This window comes from Chelonoidis abingdonii, chromosome 1, assembly GCF_003597395.2.
Source record: "Chelonoidis abingdonii isolate Lonesome George chromosome 1, CheloAbing_2.0, whole genome shotgun sequence".
Lineage (NCBI taxonomy): Eukaryota > Metazoa > Chordata > Testudines > Testudinidae > Chelonoidis > Chelonoidis abingdonii.
Window position 1 is genome coordinate 207,042,342 of NC_133769.1, and position 23,073 is coordinate 207,065,414.

General features: G+C 41.1%; 1 protein-coding gene across 1 annotated transcript; it reads left to right on the forward strand.

Annotated features, from left to right (window-relative positions):
- Positions 1–17,526: 17,526 nt before the first annotated feature.
- B3GALT5 (beta-1,3-galactosyltransferase 5) lies at positions 17,527–18,984 on the forward strand. The gene has a single exon (XM_032790669.2). The coding sequence runs from the start codon at positions 17,877–17,879 to the stop codon at positions 18,834–18,836; it is 960 nt and encodes a 319-aa protein (XP_032646560.2). The 5' UTR covers positions 17,527–17,876; the 3' UTR covers positions 18,837–18,984.
- The last annotated feature ends 4,089 nt before the right edge of the window (positions 18,985–23,073 follow it).

The following is a 23,073-nucleotide window of genomic DNA, read 5'->3' on the forward strand; positions in this document are numbered from 1 at the left end:
CTTCTCTCAGTTTAATGAAGTCACCAGAGCCAACATGTCCTGGGTGGTTACAGAGGCTTACTCTGTAATACAGTAACACCCTGCTAAATAGAGAGATTTCAGAATTATATTACTGCATAATGTTTCTCTAAACAAAAAGACCAACTCAGTGTTGTAATGTTCAATGTTTTAGTTCTGATGTTTACTTGGCAATGGATTGGAAACCTGTTAAAGCTTCCCAAATAAATAGCCATATTAAATATATGTATCTTTATCAGTTGTTACCTAAAAGAGAACATATAACTTTTGGGGTTTTAGCTTTTTAAACTAAACCCCTTTTTTATTTTATTTTAATTGAATTGAATTTTATTTTTATTTTTAAATGAAAAAGATTTCATTTTTGTTGAACTTTTTTGGCAGGAAAAGAGAATCGCAACCTATTTATGAATCTGATTAATTCTCTAAGCTGTCTATGCCTGATTTTGATTTCAATTATGTCTGTGTGACTTAATTAGTATTAAGGTGCTATTTTAATTTATACTGGTGAGATAAGGCCATCTCTCATAAATTTAGAAACACATACTAAGATATGCATTAGTGTGCTATTGGTTGCTCTCTTGAGTGGCTGAAGGCACTCTGGCTTCAGCCTTGAGTCTCCCAACGTACCTGAGGCCTGTAACAATGCTAATGTACATTTTGTGGCTTATAACTACTGTATATTACTACACCTGCCTGGTCAATGAACCTTAATTTGTCTGTGAACATTCTATAGATAGAATTTTCCCAGGTTGTAGATAGAGTTCCAGTCAATTAAGGTAGGGCAGGCAATTACAAATTGCATATTATTATTCACACCAGAAGTGCTATTTTGTGATTTCCTCTCTCTCTCTCTCGCTCTCTCTCTCTGATCATCTCTCCCTTAATGATGATGATACTTTTTGTAAACTTAGCACTTATAAATAAGAAAAGCCATACTGGGTCAGACCAAAGGTCTATCTAGCCCAGTATCCTGTCTTCTGACAGTGGCCAGTGCCAGATGCCCAGAGGAAATGAACAGAACAGGTAATCATCAAGTGATCCATCCCCTACTGCCCACTGCCAGCTGCTGGCAAATACTCTTCTGTGGCTTCCACATGAGCCTATGTCCTGCTGTGACAGGTTTGGCAATTTCCAGCAATATACTTGAAAGAACTTATTGCATCAAGTGTATGTATTATTGTGGGCTAGGATCATATGTAACCTCTCTATGGTGACAGATGTAAGACCTGGGAGTTAAAAAGCCTATACTGAAAATGTGCCAGAGAAGTATGGACTTTGGTGACAATGAGCATTAAGTGGATTTCCTGCGGAATCCCTTGGGAGATGTTAATGCAAATTCCCCAACTCCAGTTATGCAACCTTTTTAAAGTTAAGTGCCAGCAGTCTGGTTCCACTTTGGTTTAGGTGGAGCCCATCTCTCCTGTATAGGCTCCCCCTATCCGAAAAGTTTCCCCAGTTCCTAATGAATCTAAACCCCTCCTCTCTATACTATTATCTCATCCATGCATAGAGACTCTGAAGCTCTGCCTGCCTACCTGGCCCTGTGCGTGGAATTGGGAGCATTTCTGAGAATGCCACCATAGAGGTCCTGAATTTCAGTTTCTTCCCTAGCAGCCTAAATTTGGCCTCCAGGACGTCTCTCCTACCCTTCCCTATGTCATTGGTACCTAACATGGACCATGACCACTGGCTTCTCCCCAGCACTACACATAAGTCTCTCTAGATGCCTCAAGAGATCTGCAACCTTCACACCAGGCAGGCAAGTCACCATATGGTTTTCCTGGTCATCACAAACCCAGCTATCTATTTTTCTAATGATCAAATCTCCCATTATTAACACCTGACTTTTCCTAGTGGCTGGAGTTCCTTCCCCCGGAGAGGTAACCTCAGTGCGAGAGGCAACCCCAGCACCATCTGGAAGGAGGGTCCCAACTATGGGAAGGTTTCTCTCTGCTCCCGTTGACTGCTCTGCTTCCCTGGGCCTTTCATCCTCCTCAACAGCACAGGGGCTGTCTGCCTCGTGTCCCGAAAAGCCTCATCAACATACCTCTCTGCCTCCCTTAGCGCCTCCAGTTCCGCCACCCTGGCCTCCAAAGCCCGTACGCGGTCTCTGAGGGCCAGGAACTCCTTGCACCAAATGCACACATACGCCACTCACCCACAGAGCAGGTAATCATACATGCTGCACTCGGTGCAATAAGCTGGATAGCCCCCACTCTGCTGCTGGGCTTCTGCCTGCATTCTCTCCTACAGCTACCTAAGTTAATGAAAGGGTTGTGTTTAAATCAATAAGTTCTGAATATAATTCAAAACTAACTATGACTAAGGCCTTGACCCTGCTGAGACTTATGCATATGCCTCATTCTGGGTGTGGGAGTAGTCCTATTGAACTTAATGCCCTCATTGAGTTCAATTACATGCTTAAAGTTAACCACATACATGCAGTTTTGCAGGGCCTAAGGGCCACATAGGCAGCTCATGAACTGTACAAGCTGCAGGCAGGCAGCCAGAAGTCTGGAGGCAGTTCACATCAGTCCTAGAACACCAAATGCTCCGCTTACAATAATGAATTGGTCCAGATGACCATCTGAACATGGTGGGCCCCATTGCCATGGGCTACAGCAACCCAAAGGCCGGGCTTGCAAATTGCTGTAGTGGGGACTGTCAACAAAAACATTTGATTTTCTTTAGGGAATCAGCACTTAAACCTTGTTCTGTCAACTACACTTTGAGGGTTAACTTTGCCAAAAAAAGAAGTGTGGGGTTGGGATCTAGAAACTCACTTTAACTTTTTATTTTGTATGCAAGGCACTCTGGGAAATGATTCAAGGGAAGTTGAGCAAATTTCTCCTGTTTAGGAGAAACTGTGGATTGGTGGGGGTTTTGTGTGAACTTTTTTGGAACAGATACCGGGGTGGTGGTGGTGGTGGTGGTGGTGAGGGGAAGACATTTATGGAAGAAATACATATAGAGGAAGGCCAGATACTGCAACTCTCACCCTTATTCTGTGGAAGGAATGTAGAATCTATCCCCAAAGAATTGAATTAGAAAGGAAATGAACTCTTCTGTGTGAATGAATCAAGTACCCCAGGCATGGCCTTGATCCTGCAATGTGTAGCATGTAGGGGGACTGCTGCACCCACATAGAGCCCCAGTACAGTTCCACTCAGGTCCACTCATTCACTTGTGTGCTGTACCTTACAGGAATGAGGCCTGTGCCCTCATTCAGGAAAGCCGTTAAATATGTGCATAACTTCAAGGATTTAAGGCTCTCTTTGAGAGGATTGCTGCCTATACTACATTTTCTTTCCTAAAACATGTTCTGCAGAAATCTAGACAATACTAAATCAGTAATTATTTGTGGATACATCATTGACAAGGTAGAAGCATATGCAAAGTAAAAAACAGAATAAAATACCCCATAAACAATAACTGAAGGGCCCTAAACATCTCAGATTGTCAACAGTAGGAAAAAAGCCTACCACGGAAAAAAATTCATATCTTTGTACATAGCTCTAGCATGTAAGGCCCCAACTCAGGACAGCATGTCAGCATAAGCTTAAATCCATTTCTGTTCAGGACAGAATTTACGCACATGCTTAACTGAGCATGTGTTTCAGAGCTCTCCTGAGTAGGACTGCTTTCCTGAATCAGGGCCTGAAATAATAGAATGGAAATAATAAATTGTCAAAGAAATAAAAACAATCATCAAGCAAGGAATGTATAGGAGGAAAAGAAGGGGAAACAGAGATTAGGAAAGGGTGTGGGCCAAGTTATGTCAGTGATAATCTTATGGGAGCATATGTGCCCCATTACCCCCTTTCACTGTGTTGTGATTTGTCAGTAATTTGGGGAATGCTTCAAGATTGCCTCTTTGGCAGAGGATGATTTCTTTCCTGCTGTGAGACTCAAGGCAATGTCACTTTCCATTATGAGAGTAGAGCCAGGGCTTTCTCCGTGCTCCTCAACAAAGGGCTAATTCTGTTAGAACACAATTTTCTTAGATCTGCTAGGATTTATCTTCATGATTGTGATTTAAGGTGTATGTACGAGTATTTTTTCACCCTCCTCCAAGTAGGAAATAAGAACATTTGCTTTCCTTTTCCTGCCAATCATATTGCAGTGGTATTGTTAATCTGTTACCTACCAGAGAGAGGGAATGAGGCAGCAGAAGGGAGAGAAACACTCCCCTGCACAGAGATCAGGGTTCCATTGCTGCATTTATATTTTCTCCCACTCCCACTTCTAAAGGAGATTATAATTTCTCATCTTGTTTGGGCTCATTTGCATCAGGATCACTCACCAGTGAAGACGTAAAAGACCTAATCTGCTTCTTGTGATAGAGATTTTAGCCCACTGCAGAGGGTGCTGTGGAGAATGTGAGGTAAGGGTATCTGGATTCTTTTTATTTCATATGCATCCACATTATTTTGTCCCCTAAGAAACTGCTATAGTAGACAACTTTTGGAAGGGAGGGTAACTAACTCTAGCATATAGAACCCTTCTGTCAGGGAACGAAATAAGTTGACACAGGTCTGATCTTGCTCCTGCCTAAGTCAGTGAAAACTTGCTTCAGTGAGAGCAGGACAGGACCGAAATTCAGCTTGCCTTGCTCCAGTGTTTTATTTGTGTCAGGGCTTTTGGGGGCTGAGCTGAAGCACTTCTAGTCTTGGCTGTTCATGGCCCCGGCAGCTCTGGGATTGCCATGTCAGTTATGAAAGTAAAAAAACTGCTTGAGCCCTAGCATCTAATTGTCTGAGCCCCAGCAGCTCTTCCATTACAAATTAAGCACTGCTTTGCTCCCATAAGTCATACTCCACAGATCAATGGGTTTGTGAGAATGAACAAAGCATGCAGCATGTGGTCCTGACACAGCGCAGAATATCTGCAGCTGTTCAAGTATTTTTAAAAATTGTTACATTCACTATTTTTAAAGTATTTATAATTCTGTATAAAATTAAGCAAGAAGATACATATAGTATTTAACATTCAGCGTGAGTACCATATATTGATTGAGAATTCCTAAACTGTTGATAAATAAATAATCTAATTGATAAGAGTGCATATGTCTTGCTCTTGAAAGGTGCCATAGTGGTCTTGGAAATTGTCCTACCTACCCACAGAAGAGGCAATGGCAATGCAGGTTCCCTCACTTCTTCCTCTGTTTGCCTGAAACCTCAACTGGAGGTTATGCTTCCAAATGTTAAGGTATTTCTCCTCCCCTCTGCTTCTAGGCAAACAATTAAGAAAACAATCACAGGGCCTCATGCACATAAGCAGTCCCCTCGAAGTTGATGGGGCTACTTACATTAGTAAGCACCACAAGGATGATCTTTCAGATTCATGCCCTGTGAATGTATTTGTTAATGTTTGCCCGGCACCACTTAGCCATAATGAATAGTTGAAAGTGTTCCCTCCAGGATGAGGTTTGGCACATGAATAGAGGCGTGAAGGAAGCCTGCATTGCCACTGCCTGCGCCATGCTAGTTCTATGGATAAACTGAACAACTTTCAGGATCATTACCTTTAAAAAGCACCAAACTCCCCTTCTCACGCATCTATGCAATAGTTAAAAGACACAATTAAAAAAATTATACACTAAAAACCAACACCCCTCAAAATACTGAAAAACAAACTAGCCAAGAATTGGCATGGAGTGAAAGGGCAGAGAATGGTAGGGGTGCTGGGCTGAGGTATCTTACATGGGCGTTGAAAGTGGCTAACATGGATAAAGAAACCTTCCAGAAAAGGTTTCGATTTAAAAACAATGTACGTGATTGAAAACTCATTGGGTTGTTCTTAAATCTTACTGATAGTCTCAGAAATCTGATAGCAATATCTGTAACGTATATCGCTAATATGTTCTCTTTTGTTCAAATATTTGCAGCTCTATCAGTTCTGTGTATCCCAGCCACTCCCAGTCTTTATTTAGGCCTAATTTGATGGTGTCAAGTTTGCAGATTAATTCCAGTTCTGCAGTTTCTCGTTGAAATCTGTTTTTGAACTTCTTTTGTTCAAGAATTGCCACTTTTAAGTCTGTTAAACTTTGTGTTATTGTTGAGAACAAATACATATATATTTTAGTATGAAGATGCCATAACTTTTTAAAATCAGCATATCAAGAAAAATAGTAATGATGGGGTTGATTTTAATTTGATTGTGTGACAAAGTTCCTCCTCTACCTTGGTGGGTCCTGCGCTTCTTGGCAGATTTTGCTCACCTCAGTGATCTTCCCCACAGTCTGGGTCAACTCCTTCTGTGTCTGATCAGGAGTTGGGAGGTTTGGGGGGAACCCGGGCCCACCCTCTACTCCAGGTTCCAGCCCAGGGCCCTGTGGATTGCAGCTGTAAGTACCTCCGTTAACAGCTGCATGACAGCTACAACTTCCCTGGCTACTTCCCCATGGCCTCCTCCAAAACACCTTCTTTATTCCTACCCACAGGATCTTCCTTCCTGATGTCTGATAATGCTGTCTCCTAAATCCTCAGCATTTACACACTCACACTCACACTCTCAGCTCCTTGCCTTCTTGCTCCCAGCTCCTCACTCACATTCTTCTCCTCTGGCTTCACCCTGCCTGAGGTGGGTTGAGCTCCTTTAAACCCAGGTGCCCTGATTTAGCCTGCCCTGATTGGCAGATGTCAATTAAATAGCTATCTCCACTTGCCTTCTTAGAAGTCTTAATTTGGCTCCAGGTGCCTGATTTAACTGGAGCAACTCCTTTGGTTACCAGGGTCCTAGGGGATTTGTTTAGCCTGGGCTAACATACCTGTTTCTCAGTACTTTACTGATACCATCTGGTCCTTGCCACCCATCCACAATTGGTTTAGATCAGTGGCTCTCAGCCAGGGATTATGTGTACCACTAGGGTATGCAGAGGTCTTCCAGAGGTATATCAACTTTATCTAGATATTTACCTAGTTTTACAATAGGCTACAGAAAAGTCTGCTGAAGTCAGCTACAAAAACTAAAATTACATACAGACAATGACTTGTTTTATACCGCTGTATATACTATATCAGCATTTCTCAATTTGGGGGTTTGAAAATTATTTATAATCATATGTAAAATGAGCAAGTAACCAATTTTCAGAGTAGTAGGTGTTGCTGTGGCACATTGTATTTTTTATGTCTGATTTTTGTAAACAGGTAGCTTTTTAATTGAGGTGGAACTTGGTTACACAAGACAAATCCACATCTGGAAGGGGTGCAATAGTCTGGAAAGGCTTGAGAACTACTGATTAGATAATCATGCTATCTCTATTTCATCCTTCCTGAACAGGTAAATTTTAGTTTCTGAAAGGGACAGCGTTATTTCCATTTTTAAATAAATATACAGGCTTGATTGTGTGTAACTTTCCAAAGGAATATTTCTTGAGCTGGTGACTTTTTTTACGATTTAAATATTACATTGGTAGTATTATTAGTATAGGCACCACTTACAAGGTTTGTGGACAATACCAAGCTGCTGAAGGTCTTGCGAAGGGCTGTGACAAGTAGGATTAAAATTCAAAATGATCTGGACAAACTGCGAGAAATTGGTCTGAAGTAATAGGATGAATTCACTAAGGACAAAAGCAAAGTACTCCACTTTGGAAGGAACAGTTCAGTTACTAGCCACATACAAAAGGGAAATGACTGCCTTAGCGAAGCGAGCACTGCGGAAAGGGTATCTGGGGCGTTCATAGTGGATCCCAGCTAAATATGAGTCAACAGTGTAATGCTGTTGCCAAAAAAAGCAAACATTTTGGATGTATTAGCAGGAGTGTGTAAGCAAGACAACAAGAAGTATTCTTTCTGCTCTACTCCACACTGATTAGCCTCAACTGGAGATATTGTGTCCATTCTGGGCGTCACATTTCAGGAAAGATTTGGACAAATTTGGAAGAAAGCCTCAGGAGAAGGAGCAACCAAAAATTGTTAAAGGTCTAGAAAACATGACCTATGAGGAAAGATTGAAAAAATTGGGTTTGTTTAGTCTGGAGAAGAGAAGACTGAGAGGGGACATGATAACGGTTTTCAAGTACATAAACAGTTGTTACAAGGAGGAGGAAGAAAAATTCATCTTAACCTCTGAGGATAGGACAAGAAGCAATGGGCTAAAATTGCGGCAAGGGAGGTTTAGGTTGGACATTAGGAAAAGCTTCATAACTGTCAGAGTGTTTAAGCACTGGAATATATTGCCTAGGGAGGTTGTGGAATCTCCATCATTGGGGATTTTTAAGAGCAGGTTGGACAAACACTGGTCAGGGATGGTCTAGATAATACTTAGTCGTACCTTATGTGCAGGGGACTGGACTAGATGATCTCTCGAGGTCTCTTCCAGTTCTGTGATTCTATGATTTTCCCCCAAGTGTCAATAATTTTTTAAAAAATGATTAAGTACATTTTGATCTTATTTCTTCCTGTTTATAAACATCTATTTTCTCAGTGATGTAGCAATAATTACTACTCATGGGATATCTTCCAAAATATAAACACGTTAAAAAAAATAAAAGAAAAAGAAAATTTATTAATGGAGGCAATCTTCCTTTGGCCAGGAAGCTAGACTGGAGAAATTCTGTTGGGTCATGTGGCCATTCTAAAACCTGCTTTATAACAGTCACATTACTGTAAGATCCAACTTACATGGATCAGCCTTGTAGAGGGAGAGCACAGCCATTGTTATGTAATTGCAACTTTGTTTTAAATAGTGGGTTTTTATATATTTACAGCGATATAAACATTTATGACACAGTTTTATCCTTTGTTTGAAAAACAAAACCACAACTGGGAAAAGTACTTGCAGTATGATAGCCAACCTGTGTGACACGAAATAAAGTACACGCCAGAAGAAGAAACAAGGCTTTTGGTTTGTTCTTACTCTGAAATAAAGTCCTCCTTTCTCCTCCCCCCATAACAGTCTTACACTGGTCCCTGTTCCTGGGGTTCTGTCCCCTTGCCATTCTGTCAGGGGCAAAATCTAGAAACCTTCAGGATTTGAAAGCAAGATGAATTGATACTGTTTAGATTTAGATTTAACTGTGTTGGTTTTGTACTTGTTGCGTGCCAATTTCTGTAATAAAGTATCTAACTGCCAGACACTATAGAATTTAATTGAAGGCCAGATCCTGTGATCCATGTTCATGATGGTAGCAGTACTTCACTCTGCAAGCAGTCCCAGTGATTGCAATGAGACTGCTGATAGCAGAAGGTGCTATTCAGTATGAATAAAAGTAGCAGAATCTGGCCCTAAATAAGTCGTTTGTTTTGTTTTCTTAATCTTTAAAAAATGAGAAGGAAATGGAATAAATATTTTTCCTATGCGAACTTTTTAGCCATTTCATTTCTCAATATTAAAAATAAACTTTGGCTCATAGATAGTACTTTTCATCAAAAAATCTCAAAGCATTTTATAGATAGTGAAATTAATACACAGGATGGTTACGTGAATTACCCAGTGTCACAGAACAAGCCAGTGGCAAAGCCGAGAATAGAACCCAGCTCTTCTGACTTACTAAAATGATTTTTGTATCCAACTAGGTGCAGACAAAAAATAACTCACAAAAAGCACAAAATGTCATTGTTTGCTACTGTCAGGGCCTGATCCTTCAAAGAGTTACCTGTGTGTAACTTTACACACGAGTAGTTCCATTGACTTCAAAGGGACCACTTATGTAAGTGTTTAATTTAACCCTATGTAGCTAGAAAAAGAGAAATATTATTACTAACTTGACTCAAGTCCTTACTGTGTCTCTCTGTATATACTCTATTCCCTGGTCATACCTATGTTCATCGGTGCTGACTTCCTCTGTTCCTGAGGGCTGCTCGCTGTGCCCCAGGTCCCACCCCCACTCCACCTGTCCCCCCAAGTCTGCACACCCACCCTGCCTCTTCCCCTCCCTGCCCTGCCTCTTCCTTCCCCTGCTCTTCCTCATCTCCCCCCAGTGCCTCCTGCATGCTGCTGCTGCACTACTGATCTGTGGTGTGGGAAGGAGGGGGAGGAACTGATCAGTAGGGCCACTGGCAAGTGAGAGGTGCTGGGGGAAGGTGGGAAGGTACTGGTCCACGGGGCTGCTGGTGGGTGCTGAGCACTTAATATTTTTTTCCATGGTTATTCCAGCCCCAGAGCACCCATGGAGTTGGCGCCTATGCCTATGTTTACCTATGTGCTTGGACCCTGCAAGTTTAACAGCAAATTAATTAGTCTTTGTATAAAGCTAATCACATTAACTTTAGTCCTCTGGGGTATGGCAAGTAAAGAAACAACTCGGAAGCTTGTTTTGAATTGGAAACACTCCAGATCATTAGAACAATATACTAAATGCTGATCCTATCTGCCATATACTTAGTTATGGAAATCCAATGAGGTTGACTGTCTGCACACAGGTCAGTTAAAAAGAGAGAGATCTGTTCCACTATATACAATGTGAAATGTGTTAAGTTTATGGCACATAGTGATGCAGTCTCAGACGATAGGGTAATGAGAACACGGATATTGCTAGCATCCTACTCACTAAAAGACAGTAAGCACAAACCTCGAAAGGGACGAATGCTGTTTTAAGAGCAATATTACATGTCATAAAGAATTTAATGCAGCTATTACCATAAGAGACAGTGCAGTACTGTCACCTTTAAGCTACAAAAACCACCAAGTTCTTGGGAATGTGACATTTTATGGGAATCTTTGCAGGACCCGGGTTCTTGAATACCTACTCAACAGTATGTCCTAAACTCTGCTATATTACATATGTCTGTTTAATATAATTATTTTCAGCTGTTATAATGAAGTGCTATAGAATTTTGAAAGACACGACAATTTCAAGTGTGAATATGAAGAATACACTAGGGGCCTTTGTGACGATGCGGTTCTGGCGGGACCCAACTGAGAGTGCCAATTCAGGACCAATTGCTTAAACAGGGCAGTCACAGCCCTAGGCTGGGGTTTTTCCACCTCTAAGGCAAACCAAACCAGCCAGACGAAAATGACTTCGGTTTCACCCCACTGGCTAACCACAAGTCACACAAGCAATTTCCTTAGACACTCCAATTCCCAGTATCACCACCAGTCCCACACGTCCTGGGGATGAATGGTTATGAAAACCAACACCCCAGTAAAGAAAAAGGTTTCTCGATTCCAAAGGACCAAGCCCAGACCCAGGTCAATATACACATTAGATCTTATCCACAAATCACGCTGTTGCCAATTCTTTAGAATCTAAATCTAAAGGTTTATTCATAAAGGGAAAAAGATAGAGTGAGAGAGCTAATTGGTTAAATAGAATCACATTACATACAGTAATGGCAAAGTCTTGTTTAGGTTGTAGCAGTGATGATGAGTAAACTGCAGGTTCAAATCAAGTCTCTGGAGAACATCCCCGGCTGGGATGGGTCATCAGTCCTTTGTTCAAGCTTCAGCTTGTAGCAAAGTCTCCTCCAGAGGTAAGAAGCAGGATTGAAGACAAGATGGAGATGAGGCCTGCGCCTTATATAGGCCTTTCCAGGTGCAAGAACACTTCTTTGTTCCTACTATGGAAAGTTACAGCAAAATGGAGTCTGCAGTTACATGGGCCAGTTTCTGCACACTCTGCTGAGTTACAAGGTGTATCTGCCTCCTCTTAATGGGTCAATTGTGTAGCTGATGGTCCTTAATGGGCCATCAAGCAGGCTAAGCAGAGCTAACACCCACTTGTCTGGGATCTTTCCCAGTAACATAGCACAAGTTTGAAATACAGAGAGCATACAGCCAATATTTATAACTTCAAATACAAAACGATACAGATATACAGACAGCATAATCATAACCAGTAACGCGTAACCTGGTCTTGGACATCTTATATGACCCCCTTTACATAGGATTTGGTGCCACTACAGGACCTTGGTTGCAACCCATGTTCTATATGGACCCAGTTTATATCAATAACGTCACAGCCTTATCCAAAGCCAATTGAAGTAAATGGAAAAACACCTTTTGACTTCAGTGGGTTTTGGGTTAGGTAGTAGGAATACAGAAATTGCCGTGCCAGATTAGACAAGGATCTGTCTAGTATAGCATCCTGTCTCCAGCACCAGATGCTTCAGAGGAAATTGCAAGAATCTGACAATATGTTGTTATTGAATAATTTGTCAATAGGGAAAGATTTTTCCTAGCTCCTACTAGTTAGAGGTTGGTTTATACCAGGGGTTGGCAACCTTTCAGAAGTGCTGTGCCGAGTCTTCATTCATTCACTCTAATTTAAGGTTTCGCGTGCCAGTAATATATTTTAACGTTCTTAGAAGGCCTCTTTCTATAAGTATATAAAATATAACTAAACTATTGTTGTATGTAAAGTAAATAAGGTTTTTATAATGTTTAAGAAGCTTCATTTAAAATTAAATAAAATGCAGAGCCCTCCTGGACCAATGGCCAGGACCCAGGCAGTGTGAGTGCCCCTGAAAATCAGCTCGTGTGCCGCCTTCGGCACCCGTGCCATAGGTTGCCTACCCCTAGTTTACACCATGAGGCCCTTCCAAACTCTTGATTGTTAAAAAATCTTCTCTGATGTATTTCTGGATTATTTGTTATCCACACAAGCATCTAATTCATGTTACTCCTGGGGGAATTCTGCAGAATTCACAATGAAGAATTTTGCAGAAATTCTATGCCTAAATAAACACACAGTTATGAACAATGTATTGACATTTTGGCTCCATTCAATATATAGTGGATAGAGGAGAAATGGTAGCTCTTGGCCTCAATGAAAATTTTTTGAGTTATGCCATTTAAGAAAAAACAAAAGTAGACAGACACTTCCTGTAGTAAATAGTAACCCCATTTTAATTCAGATCCTCAGCTAGTATAAACTGGGGTAGCTCTATGGACTTCAACAGAGCAACACTGATCTTCATCAAGTGAGGACCTGCCCTTCTGTTTATGTTTAACAACAGACTTCTACTTTTTGTGTCATAAGACTTTTGAGTCTCTTGTTAGTTTTTTATCTTTTACTCCAGAGAGGGGGAAATAAGTTCCCCAAAGCACACAGAGATGATGTAGCTGGCTCATTAGGCCATATTCTGATCTCAGTAACACTGGTGCCAATCTAAAGTAACTCAACTGACTTCAGTGACATTACTCCAGATTTGCATCAGAATAACTGAGCAGAATATTTTTTTTAATTGACATTTTTAGTCTCCTTTTCTCACAAGGACTCCAGACTGTAATTCCTCTCCCGGTGGCTGGAATATTTTTGCTGATCCTGTATGCCAGGCAACCTTACACCTCTGGTACAGTATAAATAAATGTAATAATGAATAGGGCCTAAAGGAAGTGCTTCCAAGTCAGATGACAGTCTTCAATTTTCCCTTTGGTTTAACAGAAAACCTTTTTTGGAGGGTCAATTCCTTTAAACGTATAAATAGAACATTGTAAAGAGATATTTAACAGGAAACAATGCCTAGGGTGTTATATGTGGGTGTGCTACGGTGTCACAGCCCCCTCGTAGAACTACACGAGGCTGCTGTGTTTGGGTCCTAACATGTTAGACTTGTGAATTATTGCATTTCTCATGGTCTGGGTAAGCAGCAGATTCCCCCTGTTCATTTGTAAGCAGGAAGGATGGTCTTGTGGTTAAGGCATTGGATGCAAACTCAGCAAAGGGGGATTCTCTTTCTGGCTCTCCAACAGTTTTTGTGTGTAAATTTGGGTAAACCACAATTTTATAAAGTGACTGAAAATATTATGTGCCCACAGCTTTAGATATGCAGGCCCTACACCTGCAACTGCATCTGTGTGGACAGGCCCCTGCACCTTCATGGAGTCCCACTGAGTTGGACTGACTCCATAGAGCTGCCTGGATCCATTTGCACGGAGCAAATTTCAGGATAACGACCTTAATCTCTCTCTGAGCCTCAGTTCCCTGTCTGTATAATCAGGCTAACGATACTTAAAGGATTGTTGTGAGGATAAATCTATTAATCTTTGCAACTGCTCAGCTACTACGATGACGAGAAGCATAGAGAAAAACCATTTTGTACCCCAAACTGAAATAATTATCACAAATCATTCTTGCCTTGCTTCTGGGATTACCAGGAGAATAAAATAAAAACAGGTAAGAATCCAAGGGCTTTGGGTCGGTGAGCTGCAAATGCTTCCAGGAAAACTAAATGAGCTTACTGAATTTATCTGGGTAAGAAAATTTAGGGAGGAGAGAGGAACTGCAGCTATATGAATGAAAGAACATTGCAAAAGCAAAATATTATTAGAGTGAAAAATCATTTTTTTTTTTTTTTTTGGTTTCTAAGAATCATATGCACACACCTCTGGGTGCATGCACTCAATTTTTTCCCTCAAAAGAATAAATAACATTCAACTTCTTAAAATTAGCATACTGGAATTTAAATTGTATGATTAGGCAAGTAAAAATGGTAAGCATTAATTGGACCTAAAACAATTAAAAACAGACAATGCTTTGCTCCAGTAAATGCACCCTTCTAAATGAGATTCCAATCCTGTTACTAAAAGCATATAGGCAGCCTGCTGTGCCAAAGCAGAAACCTTTTAACTCAGGCTGCATGTGATCATTTGCAGAAATGGGAACTTAAAGGCCAAAAAAACTTGATAAAGATTAAATGGAACTAGTGGTTACCATGCTTACATTCAGAACCATTCTTTCACTAAGGGCCAGACTGTGATCTCATTATTCACATTAGTGAGCAGTTACTCAACAGAGACGGGGTTTCAATGGGCCTGTTTCTGTCAACAGTGTAAAGCAATGGACTAGGGATTCAGGAGGCCTAATTTCAAGTCCCAGCTCTACCCCTAGACTTCTGGCTGACCTCAGACCAGTCACTTAATCCTCTGTGCCTCAATTTCTCCATCTGTAAAACAGGGTTCATGATACAGATCTCCTCTGTAAAGAGCTTGAAGATCTACAAATGTAGCGTGTTAAGGGCTAGGCATTCTTATTAGCATGAATAAGGAATTCACAATATGACCCTAAGAGTGATGCATTATAACTAGAAATTGAACAGAGTGAAACTTTCATAAGGCAAGATTCTGGTCCTCACTCATGTTGGGTAATACCTTCCTCCCTGAGTGGCTGCACTGAAATTAACCAGTGCTCACAGAGGAAGCTACTAATGAGAGTGAGTAAGGATGTCAGATTCTGGCCATTAGTGAATAATTTGACAAATTTAGCTTTTATTTCTATTCGCGAATTATCTGAGATCAGAACATGAGTCTAAGAATTTATGAAACAGTCAAAACTGAGATCTACAAAACAAACTGCATTTCATGTTTTTCGCTTCAGTTAGAGTGTAAAATTTCTAATTGGAGCATATGGGAAAAATTATTTCACTGCAAAATTATTCAAATAGCTGATGTGAATCAGTAAATTCACCTTTCAGCTTAGACTGGTCATGAAACATTTCAGCCTAAAAGCAGAAAGTTTGAGAAAGTGAATGGAAAGCAATTGAAAAAGAAGGGTTACAATGGCAATTGAAATTCAGCCTTAATTATATAGTCAGCCCTACTTGTGCCTTTATAGAAACATTGTAATTACTAGTTCCTAAGAAAAGTTACAATTATGAAAGTGTTGGATGAAGCACTACATAATGTGTTTTACCGTTATATTGGTCTGATATGCGCTCAGTTACCCTGGGGCATAGGAAGAGTAACTCCAATGACATTATACTGGTTTTACCCTGATTGAACTCCTTTAACATCTATGGCGATGGATCAAGCTAAAATTTGATAAGAATCAGGCCCTGTGTGTTTTTGCCTTATAGAACAATGTATATATGAGTTTCTGAACATGTTTTAAATTGTCTCAATAGCAAATCATTTTTGGTCTTTGCCTCTTCAGTAATTTGGATATATCAAGAGCTTGTGTTTGCAAAGGTTTCGAGACCTGAACTGATAGAATTTTGAGTTTCTCTTACTGTGTATAAAGATTTTTTTCTTGTATTGTGCTAGTATTTCCTGTGGCTCCATTGACAAATTCAGATTATCCTTCTTTTCAGCAAGTAATAAGTTGCTCCTTTGCTTACTCCCATGCCTCTCATAGGAGTGAGAGAGGCGGTATTGTGTCTTTTATTATTACTATTAACACTTTACAATTATTTGTATAACACTCCAAAGTGTGCTAGGAGCCTTACAAACATATTGAAAACATATCCCTGAACAGAAGCGCTTACAATCTAAAGACAATTAACAGGCAAATGAAGGGAAGAAGGCACGTGGCATATTTTTATAGATATGTCTGAAAAGTGGATTTGTATCTAATAACAATGGAGTTGAGGTCAACAATGTATAGTTCACTGCAGGCCTCAGACTGGAGATGAACTATAATAAAGTAATAGCCAAATCTTGCTTGCCTTATGCATGTGAGAAGTCTCCTTGAAATTAATGGGACCATTCATGTGAGTAAAGTGAGCTGGATTTGGCTCCAAGAACAGGTATTCAGAACTTTACGGACACTTATGTTAGTGACCAGATATTTTCAGGGTATTCCAAGAACCTGAATTGGAGTAAAAGAGGGACATTGGAGTGGTTTTGGACATTCTACACAGAACAATCCTAGTCAGAGGATTAAGGTCCCAAGGAACCCGCGGCTCTGAAGTATGTAAATTTGCCTTTGTACGTATGCTACCATGTATGTTTTTAATTCCTTGCATGGACAGAAGCCCAACACTTTAATTTTAGAAGATCAAGCTAATTTCCCTATCAAGAGTACAAAGGGAAAAAGAGAAAGAGCTGTCTCTGTAATACCATTTTTTTTCCTCTTCCCCACATCCTAGGAAAGAATCTCTTGGTGTCTCTAGAGGGATCCAGAGCTGAGAATAACTGCTAGAGAATGGCACTATCTAAGGTAATAAGAAGAAATAAGTCTATATACTCTTCTCTCTGCCCTCTTTTCCCTTCATTCTAAAACTCACGGCTGTTCTAAAATTTTATTTTGTGACACACACATTAAACCTATGCAAATAGTTCAATTATAATTGTCTCTCAAAGTTAAACTATGAACGTAGGAGTGTTTTATTTTATCATCACTAAGACTTTGTGGCTCTTCTGGCTTGTTCTATCTATTAAGATTTGTACTGAGTGGATAAGAGTGATTAGGAGATCACCAAAGAATATTCTGTTACAAGCATGAATTATTCTGTTTAACTTTTTTTTATTACATCTTTCCTCCAAAAAGAGGATTAAAACACAAAGTCCTCCTTCCGTGTGTTTTAATAATTTGAACCAACACAGAACTGTACAAAAGAGAAAAAAACAATTCAACTTATCTGCTGTTCCTTTTGAAAAAATGGCCACCAAGACCTCAACTCTGTTCCGTAGGGACCCCAGGAAGGGAGGAAAGCAAAGGAGCGACTTCTGAATCGATATGCAGCTCCCATTATAAATGGCAGGGTGGAGATAAGGAGAGGCTAGTGGTCTAGTTTAGCCTTCTAAGTGGCCCATGCTTGCAAACTCAGGACATGATCACCTGCCAAAAAATGAATGGAGAAATAAGGTATAAAGCTATGACCACTATCCTGTCCCATCAGGGCTCTGGTAAATTCCCGCTCGCTTCCCACAATTGATGTTGTAGAGTTCTCTCTTTAGGGATGCATTCTTGGAGAACTAGCTAGTGGAAGAGTTCCTGGCAATGTAATTCTGATAGTCATATTCCTATGTCATGTTGGAGGCAAAGAGCTTGTGATGGGTCTGGTTTATCTGCATGCATGCCCTTGACATGAATGGGTCTTCCTGTGTTGATTTTGTTGGGGGACAGGCTAAACTCTGCTGAGTCCCACAGAAGGGAGAACACTCTTAAATCCCCAAGCAATAGCACAGAGCTTGGTATACAAAGGAGCAAGATTATTTTCTAATCTACCATTTGTTTTTGTTTCTTTCAGATGGCTTTAAAGAGATTCAAAATGATTTTGTTTTTAATTGTAGTATTGGTCCCTGGTTGTTTGTATTTATTCAAGCCAAATTTGATTGCAATCGGTATATTCTGTCAAAAGAAGGTTGAGGCCACATCACTGACTTTTATAACAGAGAGCAGAAACTTTTTGCAGTTGCCAGATATAGACTGCAGTAGGACTCCTCCGTTCCTGGTACTCCTTGTGACATCATCACATGGCCAGAATAAAGCTAGGATGGCTATCCGTCAAACATGGGGGAAACACAGACTAGTTGCTGGCAACCGCATTGTGATGTATTTTCTTCTGGGAACCACCATGAACCAAAATGATCAAACTGGTATTATTGCTGAAAGTCAGAAATACAGAGACATTATCCAGAAGGATTTTATAGACACATATTACAATTTGACTTTAAAGACAATGATGGGAATTGAATGGGTTCACAAATTTTGTCATCAATCCAGGTTTGTGATGAAAACTGACTCAGATATGTTTGTCAATATATTTTACCTGACTGAACTTCTTTTAAGAAAAAAGAGAAGCACTGGATTCTTCACAGGCTTTTTAAAGACGAATGAGCTCCCAATAAGAAATATAAATAGTAAATGGTATGTGAGTAAAGATGAATATCCAGGAAGCACGTATCCTCCATTTTGTTCGGGGACTGGTTATGTTTTCTCCACTGATGTTGCTAGTCAGGTTTATAATATTTCAGAAAGTGTCCCTTTTATTAAACTGGAGGATGTTTTCATAGGACTGTGTCTTGCTAAACTAAAAATCGATCTGGAGGAACTTCATTCAGAACAGATATTCTTCTCAGACAGGGTTGAGTTCTCTCTTTGTCTCTTCAGGAAAATTGTGACATGCCATTATGTGCAACCTTATGAGCTGCTGATCTACTGGGATGCACTGGAGAGGTCAATGGATGAAAAATGCCCAGATGTTTGAAATAGCTGAGCTAACAAACTGACAAAAAAAAAAAGCTACAGGACCAGCCTTTAGTAGGGTTACCACCTGGCCAGTATTTGACTGGCCTGGCCATTTTTTTTATGCATTTGCCAGTTTTCAGAAAAATAATTTAATCTGCCTTTTTTTTACATGGTGTAAACGGGTTTGGGACTCACCACCTGGCACCTCCTGCTGGTAACTCTGGGAATTAGCTCTATCCAGTGGAGCGCCCCCTCCTGGCAGTGTCCCGTCCATTGTTCTGGCCTCTGTTGGTGTCTCTGGACCCGCATTGCTCCCTGCTCAGCGGCATCCTCTTCGAGGACACTGCCCTCCGGCAGTGCCCCTTTGTTTATCGATCCCTGGAAGGGGGTGCAGATAATCAGCAGTCCCACCCCAGCGTTCAGGTGTAACCACTTGCCCTCAAAGTCAAATCCCTCTCGGCAGGGATCTGGCGTGGTCTATAATGGCCGCTCCCTACAGCCAGTGGCTGGATGTACTGCAAGGAGGAAAGGGGCGGGGGGGACCCAGGCCCGCCCTCTACTCTGGGTCCCAGCCCAGTGACCCTCTGGTGTTAGCCTCACTGTCTTCCTCCTTTTCCTCCTCAGTCTGTTTCCATGGGCCGCTTCCCCTACGGCCCCTTGCACCCGCTAGGCCCTTTCTCTCAAGGCCTGCAGCCTAGCAGGTAGGGGCTAGAGCCTTCTAACCTCCCTGAGCCTGCCCAGCACTGCGCTTGTCCATGGTGCTAGTCTCCCCCTTGGAGACTAACCTTCTCCCTTTGAAGGTCTGGGAGAGACTGACTGCTCCCTTCTCTGGGCAGCCTTTATATATCTCTGAGCCTTGCCCTGATTGGCTGTCTACAATCTGGGCCTTGATTGGGTCCCTATAAGCCCTTTCCTAATTGGCTCCCGGGCTGTGCAGGCTCCCTGGCCTGCCCCAGCCCACTCTCCCAAGGAGTGGGGCAATCCGCCCCACTACACATGGGTCTAAAGATTTGCATTATTAGCGCCACATTACACTGGGATATCTAACGTTAAAAGTTTCTGTGTCCAGCTAAAGATGCTGCAGTGTTCCCGCTTCTGCAGCTTAAGTAAGAAAATGATGTTATCAATCTTTTCTATATGTCTCATCTCTCTAGATACTATAAGTGGCTACTGGGGGCAGGATTTGCAGAATTGTCTTCTGGGGTGGAAGTGTGGTGCCAGGTTTTTTGCATGTCAAAGGTGGTAACCCTAGCCTTTAGTCAGGCAAAACTTGGCCACTGAAGTTAGGCTGGCAACTTGTACAGTCAAAGAGACACTGATAAATATTTTAATCTCTTGCCCATCTGCAAATTTGCTGTTATTTATTTGCAAAGACTAGATTTTCTTGCAGAGCACAAGCCAACAAAACTGCTTTGTCTCAGTATGAACACTTGCAGTAATGTCAGCAGAAGGCTGGGAATGCTTACATATCATTTGCTTCTCTCTATCATTTGCTCTGTTTCCCTAGCATTAAAAGTTTACAGTCCAAAGTCCATTCCCTGATACATTATAACAAGGTTAGGCCACACTCCTGTAAGGAGCTCTGTGGGAGTAGAGACATGCATCTGTATGAAACCCTTTACACTGCTGAAGTTGATGGGGCTTTGCACAGGTGTACAGATCTACCTATTCAAAGTCTGTTGCAGGAGCAGGGTCTTAAGTGCCATAAATTAACTTCTGAGCCTTTAAGATCACAGCGTTAGTTTTCTATTATACATTGTACATTTAAAATCATGCATACAGGGCTTAATCGAGAGACCAAGAGAAAGAAAAAATCAACAGTGCTGACAGAATATTGGAGTTGGTAAATAATGTATTTCAGCATGCCATATTCCCCCTTCAGTACAAGGTGTATTTTTAAATTCAGAGGAATTAGTAAATGCTGCAAAATTCTAAACTCAAACATCACATTTCCCTTTATGCTGGGATTGTTAAAGGGGCTGAAGAGAATGAGGTGCTGTCATCATGTTAATGGGGTTTGGGCACCGACTCCATTAGTCTCTTTTAAAATCCCCAGCCTCGGTTGTTATACTTTATACAATTGAGTAATTATACTCAGGCCATATATGTAAATGCTGACTGAACAAGAGGGCTATTTGTATATAGTGTATTTCATGTAACAAAATGTGATTGTTTTAAATATGAGTCTATATTCTCCCCTTGAATTTGCACATGCAACTTTTTTAAGGCTGATATGAAAAGTAGAACAATCTTTACATTATTTGCATAGAACATATAAATATCAAATTAACAAAACATAATGTCTAATACTATTTTAATAAAAGATTATTACAGCTTTTGTGTGTCCAGTTGTCTTCTACTTGCGAGTGCAACTAATGCTTTGAAATTCATTTTTCTAAAAGGGTTATTTTTTTTAAAAACAAAGAGTCATGTCTTTCCTTCTCTAAAATACCTTGGGGCAGAGGTCCTCTAACATAGGAGTTCTCAAACCTTTTCTTTCTGAACCTCTCCTCCCCCAACATGCTATAAAAACTCCATGGCCCACCTGTGCTACAATGACTGGTTCTCTACATATAAAAGCCAAGGCCAGTGAGTTTAACCCTGGCCCTGCTTGATGGACCCCCGAAACCTGCTTGTGGCTGCCGAGGGTCCTGGACCCTTGGTTAAGAACCACTGCTCTAATAGGAGGTAGGTTTCTTTTCCAATGCAAGCATGTAATTCCCATGGCCATGAACAGGATAATTTTATTTCCAGAGTAGACAGTATATGATACTGCCACTGTGTTGCCACCACAATATGCTTCTTTGTGGTACAAAACATTTGGGTAAAAAATGACAGTGTTTGCAGAAAGCGTCACGGCAATGTGAAGGTAAACTATTTTTCTAAATGACTTCTATGACTTATCAATAAAAGTATTGTTACATATCCAAGGAAAGGCTGTGAGGACTAGACTTAGGCCAAGACTGGAATCTTAGAATCAGATGCCTTGGAACTTCAAGGGACAGAAGGGGATGTTCCATTTCCATCTTAGGCTCCCTCTAAATACAGATCAACACAGTGTCTGAGCGAGGCCTGATTGTTAACATATTTATCCTCACAACACCCTGGTAAGGTGCTGCTATCCCCATTTTACTGGTGGGGAACTGAGGCAGAGAGGTCAGAGGCTAAATCCACAAAGGGACTTAGCTGCTGCTACACCCTGCCACCTAGAGGAATCCTCAGCCCTGAGTTAGGCACCCAGGCTCCCTACACAATGCAGGAGAGAGTCAGGCACCTAACAAAGTGATTCACAGAAGCCACCAAGCCGAGTGGGGAGCTGCCTAAGTTAGCCACTGGGAGCCCTTCAAAGGCAGTTAGACACATACTGCCATTTGGCATTCATAGTTGTGAAGCCTGTCCTGGAGTTGGGAGCGTAAGCCAGATCAGCCTCCTTCTCATGAGAGAAAGAGATGTACACACAAACCTTCATAGCTGAAAACCCCCTGTCCTAGTGATTAGGTACTCACCTGGGATGTGAGAGACACCTTCTCAGGACAGTCATTATTCCTTTTCATTAGGTTAATGCTGATCTCTGAGAAAAAGAGCCTAAATCAGTCTTCCACACTGCTGAGCAGGCTCAAAACTCTGAGGTACTTAGATGGCCCCTGTGTATCTCACTATCTTTTGGAATGTATTTATCCCGTCAAGTTCATTGCGAGGAAGTATGGCTATTCCCATTTCACAGAGGGGAAACTGGGGCACATAGAGATGGGACTTGCCCAAGGCCGCACAGGAAGTCTGTGGCAGAGCAGGGTATTAAATCTAGGTTTCCTGAACCCCAGGCTAGTGGCCTAGCCAATGGATAATCCTTCTGCTTAAAGAGCCATAACCAATATCATGTGCATCATGTAACTACTCAAAACCAGCCAAGCCAGCCTGAGATTCAAAAGATTAGTGTTTAAAACAGCAGTTCCAGGGTCAGCCTCATTACAAAACAAACAACCTCTCACAATTTTTCAGTGAAGAGTTTAATTGGACAAGTTCAGATTTTCATAAAATCTGGCTGTTACATTGTTTCACAAACTCAAAACCAGGCAGTTTTGTCAAATAAGAACAACTGAAACCCCCCTTTCATAGGAATATTTAAGCAGGCTCCTTTTGATGCTGACACAGAGTGTCACCAAGTGAATCATCTATGTTCTTTGTTGCATCTGAGGCTACGTCTACACTGCACGATTATTTCGAAGTAGTTTAAACCGATATTACGAAACCGATGT

Bases quoted from the DNA above. Each gene is read 5' to 3' on its own strand.
- B3GALT5 (XM_032790669.2), top strand. From the start codon at position 17,877: ATGGCTTTAAAGAGATTCAAAATGATTTTGTTTTTAATTGTAGTATTG.